The 26,739-nt window shown below is 43.7% G+C and overlaps 1 protein-coding gene across 16 annotated transcripts in view; it reads left to right on the top strand.

Annotated features, from left to right (window-relative positions):
- Positions 1-26,739, top strand: part of Map2k5 (mitogen-activated protein kinase kinase 5) — a 243,479-nt gene that overhangs the window by 201,141 nt on the left and 15,599 nt on the right. For 6 of the 16 annotated variants that reach the window (XR_007343974.1, XM_015480492.2, XM_048793802.1 and 3 more), the window contains 2 exons: positions 1,944-2,005; positions 5,150-5,195. Coding sequence is in view for 15 of the 16 variants with exons in the window: in XM_015480492.2 (XP_015335978.1) it covers positions 1,944-2,005; positions 5,150-5,195 (108 nt within the window). In the remaining variant the exon portion in view is untranslated. Of the gene's footprint in view, positions 1-1,943; positions 2,006-5,149; positions 5,196-5,478; positions 12,163-23,830; positions 24,082-26,739 lie in introns of those variants that run through there. The other 10 variants (XM_048793797.1, XM_048793794.1, XM_048793795.1 and 7 more) reach the window with 6 other exon arrangements.

Genomic DNA, 26,739 nt, shown 5'->3' with positions numbered 1-26,739 from the left:
AGGCCAAGGCTGAAATTGATATCATGTTTTATTTTTGCTCTTCAAACCAATGGGACTTCTGTGACCATTTTATAGTACCTTTATTGAGGACTTGTCATGTTATTGTGTGCCTTGTTTCTTTTGAGTAGACTGCTTCGTCAGCCACCGTTTTTCATGTCCTCTCTATGTAATGCCTGCATGTAAGCCTTTGAACTTGGCAAGATTTTATTCCACTCCCATTTTCTTTTGTTTTCCTTTTCTCTGGAAGCCTTTCTCCACTGAGAATTTTAAGTTTCGAATCACCAGCCTTCCCCTCCTCTGGATGAGGAGAGTAAATGCTAAGAGGATAGATATGCAAAAACCAAGAACTGTTTTGTTCTGGGTCCTCTTCTGTTAACCTCTTTGGGATTTTTTTTTCTCTTCCTTTTTCTTTTTTCTTTTTTTTTTTTGGCCGCTTTGACCCCCTCAGTTCCTTTTGATTTAATTGTATTTTCCAGCAGTTTCCAATTGTTTGAATTGGAAACAAAGCCTTAATAAGAGTTCTAGTTAATTTTCTGTCTTGTAATTACCGATCTCATTTTTCTGATAATTGGCCACAGCAATTATATGTATATTTACTAATCACATAGGAGGCTGTGCAATTGTATCTATCTGCCACCATTGATAATGACACGCATATTGCAGAGGTGCTTTTATCATCTTCTTTTTTCCACTACATCAAAGCTATTTCCTCTCGTTCTCAATAATGAATACATGCATGCATTTGACACAGTTGTGTGCTAGAGAAATTGTTTGGCTCCCACCAAATGCTGCATGCTCTGAGTTTCTTGCCTGCAGCGCTGGAAGGTTGTATGTAATGATATATTGCTCATCCAAATGGCCAAAGCACTCCAAAGCACAGTGAGATTAAAATAAGTCATTCCTTTGTTAATTTAAATAGGTGCATGTATCATACTTTGCAGGGCACTTTGTGTAGGGATGTCAGGGAGGAAAAAAGCCGCCGAAAGGTATTTTTAATAGCAAATGAGAATAGATGAGAATGGAGTCATTTGCAGCTGCCTACTTTATGTGGCTCTCTTGTTCCAACTGTAGGTCTAATGAGATGACTGTTAAAGTACTCTGCAGTGTAATTTCATTACATCCTGAGCTGTTACACTATAAACACAGTGGCGCTCTCTGTCATTCTTGGAAAAACTCCTAAATTCTTAAAGCCTTCCTTTGCAAATGGTAATGGGGGGCCGCTCCCCGTGTTCCCTGGCGGCGGCTGCTATGCAGTTTCTTCTCTTCTGCGGGGACTCGCACCTCCATCCCAGTTTGGTTTGGTGGCAATGGTAGGAGTCTTCCTCGAGTCCTTCATTCGCTGGCTCTCTCCTATGACAAGTTGGCCCAGGCTGGCAAAGAGGCTGAAATTCTTTTTCCTGAAACAACTTTCTCTATAAATGCCTTTCTTTACAGTTTTTTTTTTTTTTTTAATAATCTGACACAAAGGTACCAGTTTAGGGACAAGCGGTTAAGAGCCTTTGAATATATAAATAAATGTAAATAAACAGGAAAGTGTAAATAAATAGCAAACCTAGTAAAGGAAACAAAGGTCAACACAAGAATAATTTCACAGCTCTTTGTTAATTACAAGACCATTTGTGTGTTACTTAAATAATCATTAATTTCTCATTTACACTTTCCCCACCTTCCTTCCTACCCTGTGGCTATCATTGTCCTTTTTTCACCTCCCCTCCTTCTTTGCTCGCATGTTTCTCACCAACATAAAATGTGTGCCTTGAAATTTGGCATTTTTGCCTAAATGTGGGGAAGAGGGTGTAGCCGTCTTTTTAATTGGATGAGGCCTCCTGTCATTATGCTCATCTTTATGCTGCTCCTCTGCGGGGGGGAGGGGAGGGGACAGAAGGGAAAGAAAGGAAAGCAATGCTCGTGACTTTTGGTGACTTGTTTTTCCTCCATCCCAGGATTCGCCCGTCCTTCCGGTTGGAGAGTTCTCCGAGCCATTTGTACATTTCATCACTCAGTGGTGAGCCCGTTTGCAAACATGCCATGCCCTCAATGTAAATGATACATGCCATTAACTCGAGGCTCCGGGAGACCTTATGGCTCTCCCTGCTTCCTTTTGGAGGCGGGAGGGACTTCGGGGCCTTGGGCAGATGGGACAGCAAAGCTGAAGAAATTGTTTAAATTATGTAAACGTTATTTACACAAAGGGTCATAAACGTACTTCGGAGGCTCCTTCCTGTTTTAATAAACTGCTGAGAGTCAGGCTCCTTCTTAGAGCACAGAACACTGTTCCATCCTGTTTTTTTTTCCTCCCTAAGAAATACACAATTTTATAGCCCCTATTGAACAGACATATGAAGCTTATTTTTATTAATGTAACCTCAAGTTACCCATAAAACTGCCTGTCACTTAGTGGAAGCAGCATAGTTTATTAATTCATCGGATTTTCAGTAAATAACTTTTATCTTTGGTTATATTTTAAACACAATACTGGGGTCCCATTTCACTGAATTTTGATGTTTGAAAGATTCTGAAAGCATAGTTCCTTTAGGCCTTCTTCAATCCTTAAAAAACTAAGAGGAATCCAGGTTTAGACCAAAGGATCCTCAGAGCCCCGAGGAACCCCAGGTCCCCATGCACCTGGGGAAGCATGCCCTGTCTGCCCAGAGTTCTTCCCTAGCCTTCTATCTTTTCCTCACACCAGGAAGTGTCTTTCTTCCATTAGCCCCTTCCATTCTCCCCTTCCCTGTCCTGCAGCACCCCTGTGCCCTCTCTCTCACCCCAGCATGGAGTATCACCAGGAGAGACGAGGAAACTGGGAGCGTAGGAATAACTGTCCCCAAGGACATTCTGGAACTCCTTCATAACTCCCTTTGCTCCTCTCTCCCTCCTCACCCAAGTCCTGCTTCCCTCCCCCTCAGTCAGTCCACTGTGCAAAGCACACAGGCAGCACCTGTCAGAAGGAGTCCTTCCATCCTGGGGTGCGCAGTCAGGAATCTGTGCTGAATGGAGTGATGGTACCCTGTCCCCTCCCCCATGATCCATCTGATGAGTACGCTAAAGTGAAACCAAGAAATATTCCTTAATATAAACGTCAAGCTTTATCACCTTCTTGACTAAGTATAATATGTTACCTTTTAATAAAAATGTCTCATGCAGTTTATATTCCACAGCAAAAAAAAAAAAAAAAATGTCGGGAAGACATTTCCACCCCCAGCACGGACTTAAAATTTTTTAACACTGTTTCTATATATTTAAAATACTTTGTATATGTATTCTATAGCTTTTAGGGACTATTTTTGTTCTAAAAACCTATTTTTCCCAAAGCATGCCATGTTGAGAAAAAAGCATACATATTGATTAAACACTAGAATCCTTAGCTTTTCTGAATCTCATTAATGACGTTAGAACCATTATACAAGATCATTTATTAATTTCTTAATTTCCTTTAAATGGAATTACTAAAAGCACTCAGAATCACATCATAGGCATACCCCACTTTGAGATGCAAAATTGAAAAACAAACCGTGCAATTCGTATGCTACCTGGAACCCCTTTTGGGCATCACCACTCCTGGCTCCAGAGACGTTGGATTTGTGACAGACCACTTATCTCATTGTGTGGTCTTGAAACCAACCCAGGAGTGGGACTGACCCAGACAACCAGGGAGAAAAGTGGGTGAGGCTTTACTACCCTCCTATCCAAAAAAATTAATCCGTTGTTAGATAAAAGTTTTATGGAGACAGAGGGAGGGATAACCTGTGTTGTAATTTCCACAGATGTCAAGCCAAAAGAGAAATAATAGTGGGTAATAGCCTTGTTTTCCCAAGAGATACAGCTACTTTGGAATGTCAGATTAGGACTGTTACCAACTCCATAGTGAGACAGCTTGAATTACTTGCTAATGGATGCAGTATTTGAGAGGTGCATATGGTTATTTATAGGGAAGGCAAATGTCCTCGATGTCATTAATGGTTCATAACTACGGTTCTAGTTTACAAAATGATCATTAAATCTCTCTATTTAAAAAATAGTACTGTCAGCAAATGCAGAGATTATAATGAACGGTTTTCTTTTTTTCTTGTTAGAGGGTGATTTTATAAAGAAAAGTCATCTGTATTCTTTTCCAAATGATCAAAGAAGCAGGAGTCTCTTTTCATGTCTTCATACCACAGATGCCAAGTTTAGAACAAACATGGTCATCAAGTAGGCAGTACCCATGGTCACCTTAGTACCATTTATGTGTTTCATCACATAGCTAAGTACATGCTTCAGCCACTAATTATACTCTTGGATGGGAGACAAGAAATATTTTGCATGAAGAATGTAATTCTTTAAGCAGCTTAAACAAACTTAGCTGTCCCATAGCTGTTGAATGAATTATCAACTGGCATTGTAGCCAAAATAAATTCAAGTCAAGATAATGTATAAGAACCTATCTGTAATTTCGCAGCATTATCTAGATTTCTGACCTCTTTTATATATTACTTGTCATTGGGAATAGTAGTAAAGGAATGAAATGTATTCTCATTTGACTTGACAGTCACATGTGTTTTTTGTTTTTTTTTTTTTTACTGTCTTATACCAGTAACCAAACAGAAATATATTGATTTAAGATTGAAATAAATTGAGCCGGGTGCTAGAGCACATGACAGTGATTCAGGAGGCTAAGGCAGGAGGATTGAAAATTCAAGGCCAGCCTTGACAACTTAGACCCCATCTCAAAAAAAAAAGGCTGGGGGATTAGGGCTGCAGCACATCCCAGGGTTCTAGTACTGACAAAAAAAAAAAAAAAATTGAAATGAATAGATAACTGAATCAGAGAAAAATGTTGCTGCTGCTTTTCCATGTTAACTTCAGAAGTAGAAGTACAATAAATTTAAATTCATTATTTACCTGTATTTCAAAAGTAACAAAAACAAACAAAACAAAAAAAAAACCTTGTGTTTCTAATTCATGAAGTCCCCAGAAATCTGATTAAAGGCCAAAATTAAAGAAAGGGAATATATGTTTATGCTTGAGCATAAAGAATTGAACATGATGGATTTTGAAAACATCCAGATTCAAGGAAAAATAGTCAGAGGTGTAAATTAACAGCAAAAATTTATGAATGATATAGATAATATGAGGGGGTTTTTTTGTTTGTTTGTTTTTTCTCCCACAGCATGCGAAAACAGCCAAAAGAAAGGCCAGCACCTGAGGAATTGATGGTAAGTTCATTTTTTTAGTTCCATTCAAATTCTCCAGTTATACATTTATGTTTAACATTCTATTAAAAAGATCAGAGTGGAGTTTCAAAAATCCACAAGCTCTGGAAAGGCAGAATTGTATACTTGATTTAGGTAGGTGTTTCTGAAATTCATATCCTCAGATATGGTTCTTAGGTTTTTAAAAACCTACCACCCTTTTGAAATGTAATACAGAACTCTCCTGCCTCCCTCAAGAACCTCAAACTTAATGTCAATTATTCTGTGTCCTCATTTGTTGTTACAGCCTTTCGGAAGCCAAAGGGCTGGTAACAGAGAGGAGAGTCAGTGTGTGTTAAGTGTTTGGTGCAGTCCTACAGGAAGGAGTCTGATTATGGCATGGAGTCCTGGATTCATGTGGAATGAAATTAGGCTGGCTGTAAAAGAACAAGTCAATGTGAATCTTTGGTCTTTCCTCAGAAACAGACACTACAAGGCTGCCAGCACTGTGTCCTCAGTTCCAAGGCATCTTCTTTGATTGCAAATGACAGTTTTTACTCAAGCAGGGAGAGGAACAGAGAGCTCCCTAACAATTCCCAAATGGTCATTTATTTAGTGCAGATTGTTGATTTGACAATGCACAAGCTGTTAGAATGACGTTAGGATGGGGCATTAGTAAATAATAATTATGGTCTACTCTTTTCCAAGTTTTTGCATACTACCCTGTCTTTAGATCACTGCAATCAGAGCAAATCACCACTGATTTTCCTTTACCTTTTTAAACAGTGTACATTTTACAGATATTGGTCCAGAGCTTTTCATTCTTCAAAGTCCATCCTAATAAATGCTCTAAGTGCCCAAACTTTTATACAATACAGGTTTCCTCTCCACTCATAGAGAACCTTTCCCTTTTACATCATAAGTGCTCTCCAGGTAGGGAGTTTTCTCCTTTGTGTTGCCCCAAGAGCAAAAATTAAATTTTTAGCATAGTTTCAAGTTAAAGTTCACCCTAAAACCTCTGCAATTTACAGCTATGCTGGTTTCGTGTCTAGAATAAACTGGGATGGGTTGGGGGTTTTATTGGGTTTTGGTTTGGTTTTGTTTTCCTTCTCTTTGGTGATTGGGGAATCCTTGCAGTTAGTCACATTTGAGAAGACTTGGAACAGGTTCCAGAGATGTTTACCTTGTGCATTATTAAGCTATGGCTCGATAGCTCAGCTATTAAAACAAAGGAATGGGGTTTCATAAAACAGATATCTGTTTGTAAATGCATGTTTCAATTGCTGCAACGAGTTGGCCACTTATAAATAAAACATCTGCATATCATGCACATACCCATAAATGTATATGGATGTGTGTGTGGATAAGGAACACCTCTCCAGGGTGGCAAGTCATAAAGATAAGGCTAAAGGGTGAGATCTTCCAGTGCCTGGGAAGCAAGTAAATGTGGATGTACGTGCATGTGTGTGTATGGAGGGGTGTTTAGATGTATCTCTTTATGCTCTGGTGTGTGCTGTCCCAAATGTTTAATTAATAAATATCAATAAATCAATACAATACAATGAAAAGTGTAGTCAGCAGAAGCGCCATCCTATACTTAATTTAACATTATTTCTAGTACTACTCACTGTTTGATTTTAAATGCATTTATTCCCAGAGGAATAGCAGTAATGAGGCACCCCTCATTTGGTAGGGGCTGGGTGTGGAGGCTGGGAACAGGAGGTGGGGGCTGCTGTGGTCAAGGTTGCCAAAAGGTTAGACCCAGCAGGGGATAGGAAAGGAAGTAGGTTATCTCTTCACATGAATCTGTGTCACATCCTAGGGACCCAGTCTTAAGGAACAGTTTCTTTATTCCCCCCAGCATATTAATGGCTTTAATTTTTCCTTTTCCCTCTCCGCCTACAAGCTATGTGGTGGTGCTCCCATCTGGAAGCCAGGAGCCTCCTCTGGAATGCGTGAACTGTAGAGCCCATTTGTCACTGTGGGTGGGGGGCCTCTGCCTTTCGCAAAAAGAGCAGTTTCTCTCCCAAGCACAGTAACTCCAGCCAGCGGGTACCAACGTGGGCTGCACAGCTTGGGCTGCGTCAGCTTTGAGGCCTGCAGGATTTTCAAGGTTTCCCTGTGGGTTTGCATTTTCCAAATCAAAAGAAGAAAATCAGAGATGGAGTCTGGTGGAAATACTGAGAGTTGTAGATTCACCATTCACTCCTAAATGAACTCCAGGTATTGGCTTGACTGGTGAACACACAACAAACCTTGCCTAAGGAAATCAGAACACGGGGTGGGTGGGCCACATTACCCTGACTTCTGGCCCTGGGCTGTGCACATAGTGGGCACTCAAGCTGTCTTTGTCTTTTTACTTGGTGGGGTCACTGTAGATGCCAGGATGCCCAATACCAAGTCTTAAAATCACTGACCAAGTCAGTCTTAAAAATGAAATGTAAAACTCAAGGTTCAACTCTTGAGATCATTAAAACCTGAGTGTTAGAACTCATTGTTATCTGGTTATTTAATTCCCTCTCTTGTGGGTGTTCATTCTTCAGATGATTGTCAGTTTTTGTGTCCTAAGTGGAAGACTTTTAAGGCTAGACTAAGAAATTCCCTTAACACATTTTTGGGAAACCAAGGTCCATATGAGCTGGTGCAGTTTTCCAGTGTGTAGCCACTAAGCTTCATAAGAATTCCCTCAAAAGTTTCATCATCAGCATCCATATCCTCTTAAAAAGGTCTCAGGACCAGGTAAATGATAGAATTCAGTAGATATTTATATAGTTCACTAAGTGCAAAGTCCTGTACTAGACCCAGCAAAAGATATAAAGTAAGCCACAGGTGTTTAGTGTTGCAGGGGATATGTCGGGACACAGATAACTGTTCAGAATAAAGTGGCTCTTATAAAGGAATTTGGGCAACTGAGGAAAGCTGTGTTGAGGATGTAGCTTTTGAAAAGGACCTTCGGAGGATGGGTTGTATTTTAATAGAGTTTTCCAAGAGGCCATTCTAGGCAAAAAGGGCAAAGGAGAAGTTGTGTGTAGGCGCCAGATCTTCTCAGAGCAGAGGGAAGCCTCTAGTGCCTGCTCCAACATGAACCCATTGACATTGATTGACCTGATGGAATCCTAAGCCCTCAAAGCTGTGAGTTCAGAGAGGCAACATAGTCACTGTGAGCTAGGTAGTCTCTTAAGAAATTTCACTTCTACAGAAGGAATTCTAATATCCAGGTCTGAAAATTCTTGACTATATAGAAATAACACAACACACCCGTCCACGTGGACCTTTTTCCTTGAGTGAATTCTCTTGAAATTCACTACTCATCTAATGCATAGGGAAGTCCCTCATACTGAGGAAGGCAGCGCCTTCTCTTCAGCTCTTTAAGAGCCTATTGCATGAATTGAGAGTCAGCTTTAAACTCCACAAAGGAAAGCCAGCCATGGGCAGCCAAGATAGGGAACCCCCAACTCTTTCTGCCCCTCTGTAATGATTCCATTATTGAAGAACCCACTTTGAAATCACACTGATGTGAATCACAGGGAGAACCTTGGAATGTGCTGCCCAGCCTGGTGGCCTGGGATCAACAAACTTAGAAAAAAGTTTTCAGGCAGTGGAGCATGAGGAGGTGGCAGGTAGAATGTTCTGCAGGCTTCAGACCACCACGGATGTGTTGGCTCACATGGGGAAAAACCCACTTCTGCCAGTCAAAAAAAGAATGATGAGATTCCAGCAGAGGGGAGAGAAAATAATGGAAAGGTGGTAGAGAAATTTCCCCAAAATGCCAATAATCTGATTGAGGAAACAAAATCAGACCCTTAAACTCAAGGACAGAGAAACGACCAAAGAAGAGAGCATTTGGATAGGGGTTCTAGTCTGATTTCGCTACTCAAATTACATGTTTAAATATTTTTAAGTTAAAGAGATATGATAAAACATTATAGACCACTTATTTCTATAAAGAATTCCTCCTAAGGAATTAACCTTCCTTTAGGTCCTTTGGTTGCTCAGGTGGGGCTGTGGCCTATGGGACAGAGCCTCTGCCATGGGCCCTTCCCTGTATCACCCAAACAGTGCCCCATCCCCTTTACTTCAGCATCTTCCTCCAAAAATCAAGGGGACATACTGAATCAGCAGGCCTTGTCCCAGGGTCTATGACTCCAGGAAGTCTGTTAGAACCCCTAACATTTCATGTGTGCTTGTGAAGATTTACTTTTTTTTTTCCTGAAAAGAGAAATTCATGCCTATCACTAATTTTGCAAAGGAGACCATGACCCTAAATGATTGCTAAGCTCCCTTGCTACCTTCCCATTCTGTTCCTTAGAGCTGTGTGGCCAGGACCAGACAGGCAGCTCAGGAGGGGGCATTCATTCACTAGAAGGGTGCTTGCTTGGTGTGGGGGTGGGGGAGGCCCCTCCTTGTGGGGCGCAGCAGGGCTTCCATCAGCTGTCTGGCAGCCCTTTAACCTCCCAGCCTGTTCTGAATGAGGGCCTTGGCTCTGGCAGGGAGGGCGAGTGCCGCAGGTACCCACACAGTTACAATTTGGGCTCAGAGTGCTGTAGATCCTTCTATGCATTTAGAGTATTTCCAGGAGCTTCCCATGTCTAAGCTCTATTTAATGGAATCTATGCATAGTAAGTAATCAGGTCAGGAGAAGCAGCATCCCGGTTTGAGATCAATCGCTGGCTAATACTTTATCTAGGCCACTTTATTATCTCATGCTGATCCGATTCCCATTCTCCTCCTCCTTTGTAGCATGCACTTCGGCTGTGGGAAAAGTACGTATCCCATACATATTAAAAACATATACCCATTCTATCTGTATGTAAATGCGTGAGGCACAGCTGGATATTGCAGAGGAGTTTGATTTACTAATAGTTATTATCTGTTCTAGCTGTTCAGTAGCAGAGAGAATTTCAGAGAAACAAGCTGGCGCAGAAATTGTCTTTATGCTATTACTATACTGCTTTAGTAATTGTTTAAAAACATGGGTTTTCTCCTTAGGTTCTAATAATGACTGTTATTTTGTGCATTTCCTTGTACATTCCAGAGCAGGGCGTCCTCGTTTAGCATTTCTTGGGGTTTGGTTTTCCAGTCAGGCTCCTGGGAAGAAACACAGGGTACAGTTTGCAATTGAAATTTAACATTTTGCTTAGAAAGCAAGTAAATAGTGGGGCTGGAAATACAAGAAGCAGGTGTGGGTCTTAGGGGGAGGGGTGTGGGTTATAATCAAAATAGTGCTTTTGGATTTTTTTCCTTCATCTAATTCCAGCAGCTGCAAACTTGAAGGCATCTCATTTCTCAGTGAAGGCTTTACGTATAAGAGGTGGTAATGTTTGGGGGCTAATAAACACCAAACTGCTCTAGAAAAATCTGTTTAAACATTTAATTACTTGCAAAGAGATGTTAACTTGTTTAACTCCTCTAAATTAAATTGTCACTGGTAGCTTTTCTGCTTTCCCAAACCTGATTGTAATTACATTTTCACATAGTCTAGTTGGTTGTTCTCTCAGTTAATCAAGATGTATGATAAATTGGGCATCTACATGGTCCCTTTTAAGAAGCAGAGGAAGCACCATGTTGGATTTTTGTCTTCAGTGCTCAAATTCTAGTGTGACTTTGGGGTTCATGCCAAATGGCTTTGTCTGTCATTATTAGACCCAAACCTTATGATCACTGGGAAAGACAGAATGCACCAGACAATTAAGAAGATGATTTTTATTCAGGAGATTACAACAGAGAGAATGTTTACTAATAGGGAATGGCTCAAAGGAAGGGGCAGGGGCAAGTTTCTGTGGAGGCAGTTGAATGGAGCCCCAGCAAGTCTTGGGGAGGTCATGAGGAAACACGGAGAAGGGTCTGATCTGGGAGAGCAGATGTCCTTTGTGATTGACATAAAAGGTGGGGAGATTTCTCACCTGTTCCTTCTATCTGGGAGCACTAGACTCAAAAGAAATTTCAGCATTACCACCACATTCTACTAAATGGCCAAAAGTAAATTTCCTTTCATTTTGACCCTAGGGCCTATATGTGCCCTGTGAAGAGATCAGGCAGTTCCACAGCCCCCAGAATAGGGCTCAGAGACAACCGTACCTGCAAAAATCCAAGCTTTTTAAAACACTGATCATGGTTAGTACACACTCGTGAACTTGGTTGTCACTCGCTACATTTAGCTATTGTGTATGTCACATACAGCATGTTTTAAAACCAACCTTTAGGGCCAGGCTCTCATGTCTGGCTGCCATTCTGCAGACATCATTTTTGCTTTTGGCTATTCATTTAGAGGAACATACAAAGCAGCTCATTTGCAGGGAGAGGTCCTGGCTGGGGTGCCTTCAAGCACAAAAGCCATCGCAGGAGCGTGGGGGCTGCACACAGGGTCCAGTTGACAGCCGTGTAATGATTTCTTTCCTCAAGTTCTGAAGGCCATTAAAATAATCTGTTAGCGTCTGCTTATAAATAGGGATCCACTAGTAAAGAAGTTGCTTTTAGCTTTTTAATTGCACATAATTACAACGGCAGAATCACTGTCTGGATGCTTGAGATCGCACTAAATCAGACAGCTTTAATTTGAATTTTTGATGACACGTTAGCACTTCAGCAAGAACAGAGAGATTATAACCCCAGAAAACAGGCTTTGTTTTTCCTCAGATGTGACCGCTTAATCTTTTTATGAGACTTTAGCACATAAGCACACGTGTGTGTGCACACGCATGTGTGTACCTTTATATAAACACACATGGCAAGAGAGATACAGATAAAGTCTGTCTTCCTTGATCATGGTGATCTGACAGTTTTGACTCCCAAGTTAGGGGTAACTTTCTTCCATCAATCAGTCAGATCTCTTAACACCATGGTGATTGCCTGTTTAAGATTGTGTTGTTTGCCCAATCAATAAATGGACAAAATAATTCAACAGACACTTCTCAAAAGAAAAAATACAAATGGTCAACAGATATATGAAAAAATGTTCAACATCTCTAGCAATTAGAGAAACACAAATCATAACTACATTGAGGCCTTGAGCAACTTAACAAGACCTGTCTCAAAATCAAAAATAAAAAGGGCCGGGATGTGGTTTAGTGGTTAAGTGCCCTGAGTTCAATCCCTGGTACCAAACAAACAAACAAAACTACACTGAGATTTCATCTCACTCTATTCAGAAGGGTAGTTATCAAGAATATAAATAATAGCTGGTTTTGGTGGTGCATGTCTATAATACCAGTGACTCAAGAGGCTGAGGCAGAAGGATTGCAAGTTTGAGGCCAGCCTCAGCAACTTAGTAAGGCCCTAAGCAACTCAGTGAGACCCTGTCTCAAAATAAAAAATAAAAGGGGCTAGGGCTGGGATTGTAGCTCAGTGTTAGAGCTCTCGCCTAGCATGTGTGAGGCACTGGGTTTGATTCTCAGCACCACATAAAAATAAATAAATAAAGGTATTATGTCTATCTACAACTAAAAAATATGTTTTAAAAAAAAAAAGGTGAGGCTAGGGATGTGGCTCAATGTTTAAGTGCCCCTAGGTTCAGTCCCTAGGATCAGAAAAAAAGAATAAAAGAATGGCAAGAATGTGAGGGGGAAGGTACACTCATGTTGTTGGTGGGACTGCAAATTAGTGCAACCACTCTGGAAAACAGTATAAAATTCCTCAGAAAACTAAGAATGATATCACCACCAGCTACTCCACTCCTCAATATATATCCAAAAGATTTAAAATAGCATACTACAGCAATGAAGCCACATCAGTGTTTATAGAAGCTCAATTCACAATAGCCAAACTATGGAACCAACCTTGGTACTCTACCTTCCCCAAATGAATGGATAAAGAAAATGTCCTACATGTACACAATGGAGTATTACTCAGCAATAAAAAAGAATGACATTATGGCATTTGCCAGTAAATAGATTGGAACAGGAGATTATCATGCTAAATGAAGTAAGGGGAAGAAGGATAAAAAAGCGAAAGGAAAAAAAAAAAGAAGCAATTGCATCAAAATAGAGGAAAGAGCAGTAGATCAGACAAAGGGGATTGAGGAGGAGGAAGAAGGGTTTAGAAAAAGGAAGAAGAGTAGAAGATTCTGACCAAAGTTCCATATATGCGTGCATGGACGTGGTACAGCAGCCCCATGCCAGATTCACTGGGCTTTGCCAGACTCACAGGCTCCTCTTAGGTCCCATGCAAATTCACTGGGACCTGCGGGGCGGGGGGTCTTGGGAGTCTGTTACACTGCAGGTCCCCATTGGAACTACTCAGAAATGTTATTTGGGTGGCAACTGAAGCCTAGAAGTCCCCCTCTCCCCTCTCCTTGAAGGTCTTTGTCCTCTTCCCTGAAGTGTTTCCCCTTCTCAGGGCTCACTCCCTTCCCTAAGCCCTCCAAAATGTATGGTAACAACTCGGCACAGCAGCTAATGACACATTCCTCCAGAGTTGGTCCATGTGGCCCAGCGGTTCTTACCTAGCTGCTCATCAGAATCATCTGGGAGGTTTAAAAAAAGAAAGAGGTGCCAGGATCCCAGCCTAGATTAGAGGATCTCTGGCATTTGGCTGAAGGAGCAGGCACTTAAAAAAAAAAAAAAAAAAAAAAAGTTCTCTAAGCGATAGTAAGGAGCAGCCAGAAGTGAAGCTGATGGTTTAATGAAACTCACCTTTTTCTCCAATGAGATTGTAAGTTCCTTGAAGGAGGACAATGATCTTATAATTCAGTGCCTGTCTGTCCTGTTCTAATATCATTCAGGCTAAACACGTGTGTGTTTCTAATCCAAGTCCCTAAAATACTGTACTAGGCACTGAAGAGCTAAAGTCAAACAAGACATGTCCCTTGTTCTCTAGGAGCTCATAAAGCTGCAGAAACAGACCCAAGCAGTCTGTGGACATCATGATACCATATAGAATACACAGTCTGAACAGAGGTCTTTGACTTCCTAGAGGTCATGGGATAAGATGAAATTTCTAGGAAGTTGCAGGATTAGCAGGATAGTATTGGGAGCATTTGACAACCACTGCACTTAGGCCAGAACAGACACCTGGGTCACCAGGATGTACAGAACAGCCTGGAAGTGCCAAGTAGGTAGCTGCTGGTCAGCATCACTGTGGTTAAGTCCACCTGAGGTCGAGAATACAACCTAGAGGGGACCCCCTGGCCAGCATTGTCTTCCCTGTTCAGGCTGATAGCAGGGACCCCATCGATCATATCAGATGATGCCATCCGTCCCCCAGCTCTTGGGAATAATGGGTTAGATTGAAAAAGACCAGAAACATTGAGCCATTTGAGGAAGACAATAAAAGGATCTTAAAACTAGTCCCTGGGAATTGGGAATCGCTGTTGAAGGTTGCAAAGTTGTTTTCCTGTGAGTACACACCAATAAATAGCTGTAATTCTTATCAATTATTAATAAGTCTAACCAGGAATTTCAAGGGCTAGAAAAATTATTAGAATCCTTCTATTTACAGTTGTAACCAGCTGGATTTGTTTAATGGGTTGTTTGCTTTTTAATTTGTAGCAGTTTTGAGAGAGACCTTTGGGGATTGCTGAGCCTTGTGGCTTCAGATGCACAGTTGTTTGGGGCAGATCAGCCTGCAGAAAACTTGAGGTTCACATGGCCATTTGGAGACCGAGAAAGGCAGTGGAGACATTTGGGCCTTCCGTCCTCTATTTAATTTTCAAGATTAGAATTAAACATTAGGCCTTGGTCTACCGAGAGACATTTGCCGAAGCTTGGACTAGTTTCTTTCCAGTATCCTGGTTTACCGCTCCTCTGTTCTCTTAAATATAAATGGTCACTGATTCTGAAGAAGGAGAGTAGGTACCCTTCGTTTATTCACACAAAGGTTCCCTTGACACAAATAAAAATGGAATTTTCAGATGTAACCCGATTAACTCTTAATTGTATACCAATAGCCTGTGTGTGTCTTGGCTCCCTCAGAAGCCTTCCGAGCGTCCTGTGCCTCCTTTTAAAGTTGGGGGAGGGGGGATTCAATTAATATCAGGACTTTCTAATTGTGGGATTGGAGTGGAGTGGACAAAAATTTGTATAAATAGGGTACATTTTTCCACTTAAGAGGGCTGTGCTGAAACATTTTTAATTGGATTTTCATGGTGATTGACAGCATTTGATTATGACAGTAACTTTATTTGGCTGGACTGCTTTAGCCTCTTGTTCAGATTTTTCCATCAAAGCTCTTTTTTATCCTCTGAATCCCCAGTGGAGCAGCAGTCATTGTGGAAGAGCCTTTTAGCACCTTTGTTGTGGCCGTCCCTGGTGATGATTGGGCCCAGCTGGTAGTAGATAAGAAAATGTTCCTTTCACAAAGCGGCTGTGTCTCCCGCCTCTGCGGTTTCAATAATTTTAAGAGCCCCCCAAACCTGTTGAGGATTAGAAGTAGCTTTAGATGTGAAATGAGTGTTAAGTATTAGTAATCGGGAGATTAGGGCCCCAGGGACGATGAGAGATAAACAACCGCAATTAAGGCAAATCTGCCGATGTAAACAAAATTTAGCAGAAACAGATGCCCTAACCATTTTGGGGGATTGATTTGAGGGCACCAAGGAATCGATTTTTGTCTTGTTTACACTTTCAAACCCCTGTGATACACTGGAAGGCTGAATATTTCATACAGCCTGATTTTAGTTAATTTTTTTCCAGCGCCTCGCAGTAGGCTCCTCTCCTCTCACAGTGACCAGGCCTGAGTTTATTCAGCATTCACAGGGAGCAGCTAATTGTCTATGAAGGGCCCCCGTGTTTAAATGGGCTTGACAGGAATTTAAATTTTGTTTCAATCAACCCCTGTGCTCACAGCCTGCTCCAGTTTCTAATTTTTAAATTAAACATGATTTTTTTTAAGCCACAGCTCTGCCTCTGGAATGCTTTCACTCTGACTCTCGGGAAGGCAAATCGGCAACCCTGGAATGCTGGTTCAGGCGGGGCCTGCGGCACCAGCTCCTCGCTGGAAAGTTCTATCTCTAGAACAAGACTGGGCCCCTATCAGGGAGGTCGGCAGAGCCAGGGCTGGGCACCCCCTCCTTCCAGGGCTCCTGTCTGGGCAGCAGCACCGCAGCAACTAAAAGTGGGTTAATCACCAAAGCTCCAAAGGTGTGAGTGTGGCTTTGAGGGGCAACTGAATTAGCACCTTTCTGCCTTGGAAGGTAGGCGAGCACGCGCTGTGGGCATCACAAATGTCGCCAGCCTCAGCCTCATGCGGAGCATCCTGCCTGATGCCCAGCAGCCTCACTGGGACCCAGTCCTGTCCTCAGCCAGCCCACAGTCCCACAGGGACCGTGAGGACAGAAATAGCCTTGCATGGGGTAGAACGCCGACTACTGTCCAGGGCCCGCCCTCACCTGCTCCTCACCTGCTCCTCCTGCCCCCTGGGCCCAGCCACCCCTTTACCTGCAGATGCCCCTGATGTCCCCAGTCCCCACACATGTCCCCCATGCCCACGCTGCTTCCTCCGCTGGGAAGGCCTATGCCTCTCGTGCACAGGTGAGCTCCTACCTAGCCTCCAAGACCCAACTGGTACAGCCCGTCCAATGCCTCCCCAGTTGGGATGGGGACCTGCTCAGGCACATCCTCCTTCTTCCCGGCAAGGACCTCTGTTGGTGCACCTCTTACACCTCCTGGCAGGGACTGGTTCCCGTGCTGTCAGGCTGCGATGGAGAGCACGGAACAGCTTCCTCTATCTCTGTTGGCATCTGGGCCAGCCCTCAAACCACGTGGCGCACTCAGGAATGGCTGTCAGTTGAAATGGTAGGAACTAGTGGGTAAAATGAGCCCCGTGGGAGAGGGGTTCCTTCCCGCTGGGGCATCTGGGGAGGCTTTGTAAGCAGAGAACAGGTGAACTGGGCCTTGAAGGACCGTTGTGTGCTTTCTGCACACAAATGTGAAACACAACTTGGATTGTAAGGGAAATAACGGACCCTCTGATACCTACTAGCCAAGATTGTACCACAGTTGACTTTCTCAGAACTTGAAAGAGAGGGGAGTCACATTTGCACCCAAATTGTAGCTGCAGATGAATTCAGACAGGATTCTGTTCCCTAAGCTTAAAAAAAATAATCAATCTAATGGCACTTGCCTATAGTCCCAATTCTACAACATAATGAGATCTGGTCTCAAAAATTTTTTTGTATTTACATAGAGAGAAATTATTCTAAACAGGTAATTTTTAAACACATGTGTTAGAAGTTCTTTCCTTTAAGTTATCTCATTTTACCTTCACATAAACACCGAGGATTATACTCATTCCCACTTTACTAATAAACTAGACTCCGAGAGGTTAGCCCACTTGCCTGGAGTCACACAGCCAGGAAGAACACAGGATTCTTCTGCACTGCATCAAAGGTGTATCTACTGGTGCATAGTAGGCAGGGGAGTGTTCTTGTGGTTTTGAGAATTTCATCTAAATCAAACTATTTCAGAAAAATAGAATTAAATACAAGGACACCCCCTCCCCCCGCAAAGAAACCTGTAGGAGTTCAGCAGCATATACTTGTGAAGCCAGTGCCCCACTCACTCTTACGGTCCCTGCCACCTGCCGTCCCACCCCTGCAGGGCCGTGGTCAAGGCACAGTAGGTGGCTGCACACACTCCAGCCATCCCCAAGTGGCAGGGTGTGGCTGAACCTCAGTCCAAACAAAACACGACAGGAAGAAAGCAAGCAATTACCAGCGTTTGCACCTGGTCTGTTAACTGGCATCTGAGGGAAGCTGTGAGGAATCTGTTATATTTTGGTTTGGGCATCCCATGGCAAAAACTGAGGGCAGAGTGTGCCCTGCCAGTTATCTGCCCCAAACCTCTCACCTCTCTAGTTCCACCCTCATGGTTATGGAAACGAGCAGCTTCAAGAGACGTTGTTCCCTGAGATTGGGAGCCATTCTTTTGAGCCCACAGACTTTACTGAGCACACACCATGTGCAGAGGTGCTTCGATTTGGTGCTACTTAAACAGTGGGCTGTGGACCATGGTCATGACCACACTGTTTCTGGGCACAGCAAGTGAGGAGCCTGTGCCTGCCCCTCACTTCGTGCCTGTGGCCAAGCCTTCCTTAGTCCATCTGCCACTGTCTTGGGCTGGTGTTGGTGAAGGAAGCCACATGCTGGTTCCCACTGTGGCACTGCTCTTTACCTCCCTGCACACCAGGAGGAAGCCATCAGACACTAATCCTGCCCCCCAGGAGCCAGCACTGTGAGGAGGCAGGGCCTGCACATAACCCCTGGAACCCGCAGCTCGCCCAGCACAAGGCTCCAAGGAGCTGTTCGGAAACCTCTGTCAGATTAACAATCAAAAAGAACTCCATGCAAGGCCCCATGTATGGTGCGTGCCTGCAGTCCCAGTGACTAGGGAGGCTGAGGCAGGAGGATCACAAGTTTGAGGCCAGCCTCAGCAACTTAATGAGACCCTGTCTCAAGATAAATAAATAAATAAAAGGACTGGGGGTGGAGCTCAGTGGTAAAGCACCCCTAGGTTCAATCCCATACCAAAAAAAGAAAAGAAACCTCTGGAACTCGGGTACGTGCCATAGGAGACATGAACTAAGGAGTAAGGGCACACAGAACAGGGAATCCAACAGACAGGATCCATCGGGAGGGAGAGGGCAGGTGTGTCCACACTAACAGCTGCTCAGGGAAGGAATGGGAGCAGCAAGATCCCCAGGGTGGCTCATGGCCTCGCTCCTTCCCATAGCCATGGTGACATGGGTGCAGTTTGGAGAGGTCTGCCCAACAGCCAGTCGGACATACTGTGCTCTCTGTGTGATGTTGAGAGGACTGTGGAGCTTGAGGGTCTGTCTGTCAGTGAGATAAGAAGCAACCTGGAAAGAAAGAAAAGAAGGGGCTGGGGTTGTGGCTCAGTGGCAGAGCACTTGCCTAGCATGTGAGAGGCACTGGGTTCCATCCTTAGCATCAATACAAATAAAACAAAGGCATGCTGTCCATCTACAACTACAAAAAAAATTTTTCTTAAAGGATTTGGGTGTCAGCAGACAGGGTTTCGAGGATAGGCACTGCCTCTAGACAACTGGACAAGCAACAGCTACTTACCTCACTTGTCTGAGCCTGAGCTACTCTCTATGTGTGTGTGTGTGTGTGTCGGGGTAAAGAAACTCCTGGAGGCGGGAAGGGGGCGGGAGCGTTACTCTTCAACTTCCATGAGATGGACTTGTCAACTGTAAAGTGCTTGACCTATGGCACCAATAAAGGGCTGTGAGCTTCTCATCTAACCTTCCTGGGGGTCTCCAACTAGTAGCTCATGGAAGACAGATTTGTTTAGTGGAACTCAATGTGACCTAGAACAAGGTATAAGCATGTTGGCTGTTGGCAGTTGGCATCCACTGGCTGGTGGCTTCTGGGGTGGGTTTTGGTGAGTCACTCCTCCGTCATATCTGGCCTCTGCTAGCAGGAAACCGTGCTGAGCCTGTGGTGGGAGGAGGGGGTTACTGCCAAACAGCCAGCCAGTGAGTACTTGTTGTCCAGGGCTGGGAGGTGTGTGACGGTTCAGAAAGACTAGAAGAAACTCTGTGACTGGGCATGACGGCACATGCCTGTGATCCCAGAGACTCAGTTCAAGATCAGCCTCCGCCACTTACCAAGGTCCTATGCAAATTAGAGACCCTGTCTCTAAATAAATTATAAAAAGGGCTGGGGGGGTGGACTGGGGTTATGACTCAGCAGTAGAGCGCTCACCTAGCACATGTGGGGCACTGGGTTTGATCCTTAGACCACATAAAAATAAATAAAATAAAGGCATTGTATCCAACTACAACTTAAAAAAATTTTTTTAAAGAAAGGGCTGGGGATGTGGCTCAGTGGTAAAGGGCCTCTGAGTTTGATCCCCAGTTTGGTACTGGAGCAGGGGAGACATGGCCCTCAGGAGCATTGAGAGAGGACATAGAAGTGAGGCGGAAATATGATACATGCTCAGCACAGCGTCTGACGTAAAGTAAGTGCTCAATAAATGGGAACCCTTCATCATCATCACCACTGCCAGGGAGAGGGATGATGTTCAGGGAGGGAAAGAGCACAGGCTGAGACTAGATGTTGAGGGCCACAGCCGGATGAGCATGAGTCGGGATGACGCATGGCATTTTTGCCAGAAGTAGTGGTTGAGAGGTGACGCCAGCGAGCCATTAAGATGATGACTTTTGAGTTCTCATGGAGTTTCCGTTGAGTTCCGGTTGAGCTGTCACCGGGATTCCTGAAGAGTTCCCGGGGAATGTGCTGGTGGAGTTTGGAAATAAAATTTGTTCCTGCTTGAGTGGCTCGTGATTTGTACCCAGCCAGACTGCGGCAACTAGAGTAAGTAGAGGACATGGAGGAGGCCAAAGCAGAGACCCTGGAAATGAGAGAATTAAAGTTAGTTGGGTGGCCAGGTTCCCTGGAAGGGGACTTTGCACACTTCCTGGGAGGAGCCGGGCAGCAGGAAGCTGTTGATCCTTTATAAGAGAAGTGACTGGCCACTGCCACCCATGACAAGCAGGTGGGCAGTTGGCAAGGGGGACACACGTAGACGATATCTGCTTGCCCTGGGGGCCAGACTCTGACTAAAATTGATCCTGAGTAGGAATGTCCTGATCCTCGCGCTCTCTCTGAAATTCCATGAAGGTCTCTAGCAAGAGAGTGGGGACCAGACCTCAGGGCCTGTAGCTTCCTGCCCGCATGTCATTTGGTCTCTCTTTCTGCATCTTCTCTTCAGTGTCCTTTCTGTCACTATCAGGAAAAATCATTAGTATGCTAATCTAGCTAGCCATCATTTTAAAACTGACCTTTGCTAACCTGCCTTTGCAATTTCAGGAACTATGTTTGACTTCTCTAAAAGTAACCTTAAATTGTAGTCTTGTAAGAATTCCAGAGCTGTATCCTTCACTCCTTCTTCTAATGAGGTTATGACCAAATGCTCATTATAATTGCTTTAGACTCCTTTTAATTTTCAAGCTTATTAATCATAAGAAGAGTTATTTAAAATTGCATAAATTAATCTTAGATTAAAAGCCCATCAAAGCCTCGAAACAATTAAGAATAAGTAGGATTTCCCTGGGGCAGCAAGTTTTATTTTAATATTGTAGTCAGGTGGATATCAGAACCTTGAAGTATGGTAGTGATTAATGTATGCAAAATTTAAATGAGATTTTTTAAATGGCAAATCTAAATCACATATTGACCTAACTGTAGGCTTTAACTGCATTGTCTGTCATATATTTAAACTGTTTACTAATCAACATTTTAATTACCGTGTATGCTGGCAAACCCTAGGACAAATAAAATCCAGCATTTTAAAATGTTGCTGGGAAGTCTGGTGCCCAAAATAACAAGACTCCACTGCTGGGAGGCCCGAGGAAGCGGCTCAGACCATGGCCTAGTGCAGGCCTCACATGGGAGCTATGAAAGCTGCTGGGCCCCAGCCCTCACCTTGAGATTCCCCACCCATCCCTCAAGCTGCCCCCTGGGTCTCCTTGGAAGTTTATTCACATTTAATTAGGGAAAACTTCCTTTATATATTTAAGTCTCAATTGCCAAACATTATTTATTTTTTAAATATATATTTTTAGTTGTAGGTCGACACAATACCTCTATTTTATTTTTATGTGGTACTGAGGATCGAACCCAGTACCTCACATGTGCTAGGCGAGCGCTCTACCACTGAGCCACAACCCCAGCGTACCAAACATTATTTAAGCTGTGTAGTTCTGGGGTCACTAGGCTTTCTCCTCATGTACATGATAGGGAGATAAGATATTTCCAGAAAGACTTTTTATTTTGGGGTGAGGGTGCTAGGGATTGAACCCAGTGCCTTGTGCATGCAAGGCAAGCACTCTACTAACTGAGCTGTATCCCCAGCCCCCAGAAAGACATTCGATTTGACCTTAGCCTCTTGTCTGACCTCCCGACCTTCCTTGGTCACTGCAGGGGTGACCAGGCTGTGCCCCAGAAGGTGTCCATATCTGCGTTATATTTGGAAAGAATCCTTCTATTATTACATACCATTTCATTATCAAAGGTATACAGGTAAGAATGCCACCTGGAACAAATTATTTCACCCTCAGAAGTTAAGTTGCCAGTTGATGGAAAAGGACAGTAGTGTCCAACCCACGGGTTCTGTTTTGGGGAAAGTCCAAACAAGATAAAGCATGAGTGGTAGAAAACAATAAGTCCCCTCCAAAAAAAATTTATTTATTTATTTATTTATTTATTTAGAATTAATAAATTATTTTAAAGAATTTAACCTTTATTTTTTATTAATTTGTTTTTTATGTGGTGCTGAGGATCGAACCCAGTGCCTCAACAGTTCTAGGCAAGCACTTATCCCAGCCCCCAAAATGTTTATTCTTGCCCTAAAAATAAATGTATATTTATTTTTTTTAATATTTATTTTTCAGTTGTAGTTGGACACAACACCTTTATTTCACTTGTTTATTTTTGTATATGGTGCTGAGGATTGAACCCAGGGTCTCACACGTGCGAGGCAAGCGCTCCACCACCGAACCACAACCCCAGCCCAAATGTGTATTTATTAATGTTTCTTTTTGTTGTTGTTTTGTTTCATACCAGGGATTGAACCCAGCACTTAACCACTGAGCCACATCCCCAGCCCTCTTTTGTATTTTATTTAGAGACAGGATCTCGCTAAGTTTCTTAGGGCCCCTCTAAGTTGCTGAGGCTGGGTTTGAACTTGCAATCCTCCTGTCTCAGCCTCCTGTGCCGCTGGAATTACAGGCATGTTCCACTGCACCCAGCCAATTAGTGTGTTTCTAAAAGTAGTTTATAATTTATAGTTAAAATTCAGATAGTACAGAAGGATATACCACAAGAAGTTAGTCTTTTTACAAGCCCCAAGCTCCTACCCCTCCCCCTAGCCCTGCTCTGCAGAAATAAGCACTGGTAATAGTAGCTTGTGTACCCTAGAATCTTTAATTCTTTTTATTCTGCACTTTGCTTTTTCAATTAATATGCCTTTGAAATCCTTCCACATCATATAAAGGTCTGCTTCATTCTTTTTAATGGCTGCATGATACTCCACAATATGGATGTGCCATATTTGTTTAACCAGGACCCTGTCATAGAACATTCTGACCATTTCAGATTTTCACTGTTCAAACAGTAACTTTGTGTATCCTAACTGGATGTGAGAATGCTATTCTTCCTCATCTCTTCAGATACTAGATTATAAGACTTTAATCTTTGCTAACCTGATCAGTGGTAAATGGTATCTAGTTATTATTTAATTTGTATTGCTTTTATTAAAATAAGAATGAACTATATTTTTTCTTATATTCATTGGCCATTTTTTTTTACATCCTTTGCCTATTTTTCTGTAAGATGTGTTATCTCCTCCTTCATCTTTCTGAGCCTTGCTTTCTCCTTCTAGAAAGTGAGGGGGTACATGTACAACCTCCAGGGCTCCTTCCCACCTCTGCGGTCCAGGTCCAAGATCCAGCATCCTCTGGGCAGCTGTAACGCCACCAGGCACCGTCTGCTCCCAACCTTTTTTGGGCCAGTGCTGAGGCTGCATAGCCAGGAGCTGGGGGAAAACTACAAGAGGGTCCTTTTCTTTTCCCTTTGTTTGGTGTATATCTTCCTTTTTAAAAAGAGCAGGCTTGGAAATTGCAAGACAGAGCTGGGATTGAACTTCCTTTAAAGCTGCCTGTAGACATCAGGAATATTTATTTTCTCTATTTGTTTTCAGCCTGGGAAGACTGTGTGGTTTTCTCTACACTGTCCTGATGGAGCCCTGACCAGCAAGCGTGCAATGCCCCTAGCCCTAATGTGCCATTAATGATAGGTTAATGTACAGTATAATGTTTTTGGGACTACGGGTTCATTACACTTCTGAGTGTGAGGTCTTTCCACAGAGCGCCCAAGGTCCCATTGCATTATATCATGCAATAAAAATACCCTTTTCATATCACACACTAATAAACTGTATTTGAAATGCTGTCTGAGGGCACTGCCGTCTTGTCTGTAGGCTGTGCACGGATGCAACAGTTGGGCTTCCTTTTTCTGTTTTGTATTTTAGTTACACGCAATTCTGAACCCAGGAAAGTCGCTCCTTCTGGGTGTAAATGGGGAGCAGGCTGGACCTTTAGGCCTGGGTCTCTGGGAAGAGGTCACCCACTAAGTGTCAGGTCCTGGATACGTGGCAGGCAGGGCTCTGGATGCTCCACCGCCCATCTCGCCACCTCTGCATCTGTGAGGAGAGCGGGGCACTGAACGTGGAGAAGGGTGTGACGAGCCCTGGAAAGTTTAGGCCACTCATCATCGTGCACCTGGAGCTGGTTCTGTGACAGCCTGTGTATTAGGACTTCTGTACCCAGTGAAAGGAGGTGGCGGGTATGCTGTGTCATTGAGAACGGAGTCCACAGGACTCCTGGGGGTCAGGGGGACTTATTCCCCGCCTACCCAGGCGCCTATATTGCATGGATAGGAGATCATCTCCCGCCATGGGAGCAGGCGGCTGGTGCGAGCGTCCTCTCTTGAGAGGCACATTGTCACTTGGGCCTTCCAGACGTTGCCCTCTCAGCCATCAGCTGGCATCACAGGTGATTTTGAAGTTTTGATGCGTCAGAAAAAGAGATCCTTTTACACTCAACAGGAGAAACAGCCTCAGAATCGAGGAATAAGGCCAAGACTAGAAGATTGGAGTACTTTGGGTCTCCTATTTAACATTTTCTCTAGAGCAGACCATGGTGTCTGAGCCTTGTTTTCTAGGGGAGTTACTTCTACCAGACGTCGGGTGTGGGGCAAGAGTGACAGTAACATCCAAGAAGCAGGGTTTGAGTTCTGGCCCTGAGACTTGGAGCTCCCTCCTTGCTTCCTCAGACGGCAGCATCTCTGTCTGTAAAACAGGTTCACATTTAACTTCTGATGGGACTTTGGAGGCCACATGAAGCCCTGGCCTGCATGAGTCCTCACAGCTGCCACGTTGCATGGCTATTCTTGCCATGTCAGAATAGAAGGCACAGATGTGGAGCCTGTCCACCTTAAATCCCAGCTCCACCTCGGCCAGATCACATAACGTCTCTGAGCCTAGTTTTCAAATGAACAAACTGAGGGAGTAGCAGCAGCACCATCCAGCCATTTCTTGGGTGGCTATGCCACCTGAAGACGGGGAGCTCTGGTAGGAACACCTGTTCAGATGCTTCTGCTTGTGAATATGGGCACTGCTCCCTCCAGACCGTGTTCAAACTGGGTTACCACTGACTAGATAGCCTCAGAGCAGAGCCAGTAAGGGCAGCTCTTAGAAACATCCAGTGATCTGCCCCTCCCCCGTCAGAGAGCGTGCCAGTGCCGAAGTATAGACTCACAATAGCACAAAGCAGTAAAAGGGCAGATCCTACCAACCACTCTTCATAACAAGCAGCAGGGCAGATCAGGAGCAGGCAGAGCCTGCTCAGTGAGAAGAGCGTCGGCCCCTACTCGTGAGGTCAGTGCTGGGGTGCTTAGAGTAGTGGCTCAAGAATGTATTTGCAAAAGGAAGTTAAGATCAAAGGAACCGCTGGACACGGTGGTGCACACCTGTAATCCCAGTGGTTCAGGAGGCTGAGGCAAGAGGATCTCGAGTTCAAAACCAGCTCAACAATTTAGTGAAGTTTTAAGCAACTCAGTGAGACCTTGTCCCTAAATAAAATACAAAAAAGGGCTGGGAAGGTGGCTCAGTGGTTTAGCACCCCTGGTTTCAGTCCCCAGTGCCAAAAGAGAGAGAGAGAGCGAAATCAAAGGAACCTACCAAGGGGTTGAATTGGCCTGTAGTGCAAAGACAACGATGGAAAGGAAAAAACAAGTTGCTGAGACCTTTCACAAAAGGCTGGACCCTCTGGTTTTAGGCAAAGTCCTCTCCATTGTTATGAGAAGAGTATTTAAATTTCAAGGGTATTAGTTTTTCTTTTAGGGGTACAGGCTTTCACTAAACCTTTTGTTTTCAAACATAGGGACTTTCAAAGACTTGGGTAAACCTCCCAGGGGTTAAATCTGTCTTGGGGGCTGCCAGGACTTGAAAAATGTTACCCTGTATCAAGAAAACCAGAAGTGACAAGTTCATTTAAAAAGCCTGGTTTGTCATTGTTTATCTAATTTTCAGAGTTGACACAGAAAATTAAACCAGCTGACACTCACTCCCTGACCATCTCTGGCTCATTTCCCTGGTCCTTTCCTACCTGACCTTGCCACCACAAATGTGCCAAACCCAAAATATAAAACTTCCCACAGAGTTTCTGAAATGCCCTGCAGCCATTCCAAGATTATGTCATAGGATGTCATCCCTAATGTTATTAAAAAAACAAGTCGAGGTTATAAATCTACTCTGCAAGGTATTTCTTTTTCTTTTTTTTCCTTCCCCTTCCACTTGGGCCATAAATCTCAGAAGTAATCAAACTCTCTGCAGAGGAAGCCAAGATAAACTGGGCCCCTAAGTGGCCCCATAAGTCTTTATAGAATCCAGAAGACAGCAGGTCTGTCTTCCCCATGACGTCACACAGTGCTTCACAGCAGACTGTACGGAGGGCACTGGGCAGAGTGAGAGCTTTTGCCATGCACAGTGCCAGCACTCTGTAATTCAGCACCAGTGGTGAATGAGCTGCTTTATGAAGCAAGTTCAGA

The sequence above is a fragment of the Marmota marmota genome, unplaced genomic scaffold (assembly GCF_001458135.2).
Source record: "Marmota marmota marmota unplaced genomic scaffold, marMar, whole genome shotgun sequence".
In the NCBI taxonomy this organism is placed as follows: Eukaryota; Metazoa; Chordata; class Mammalia; order Rodentia; family Sciuridae; genus Marmota; species Marmota marmota.
This window is presented reverse-complemented; position numbering and strand designations above follow the sequence as displayed.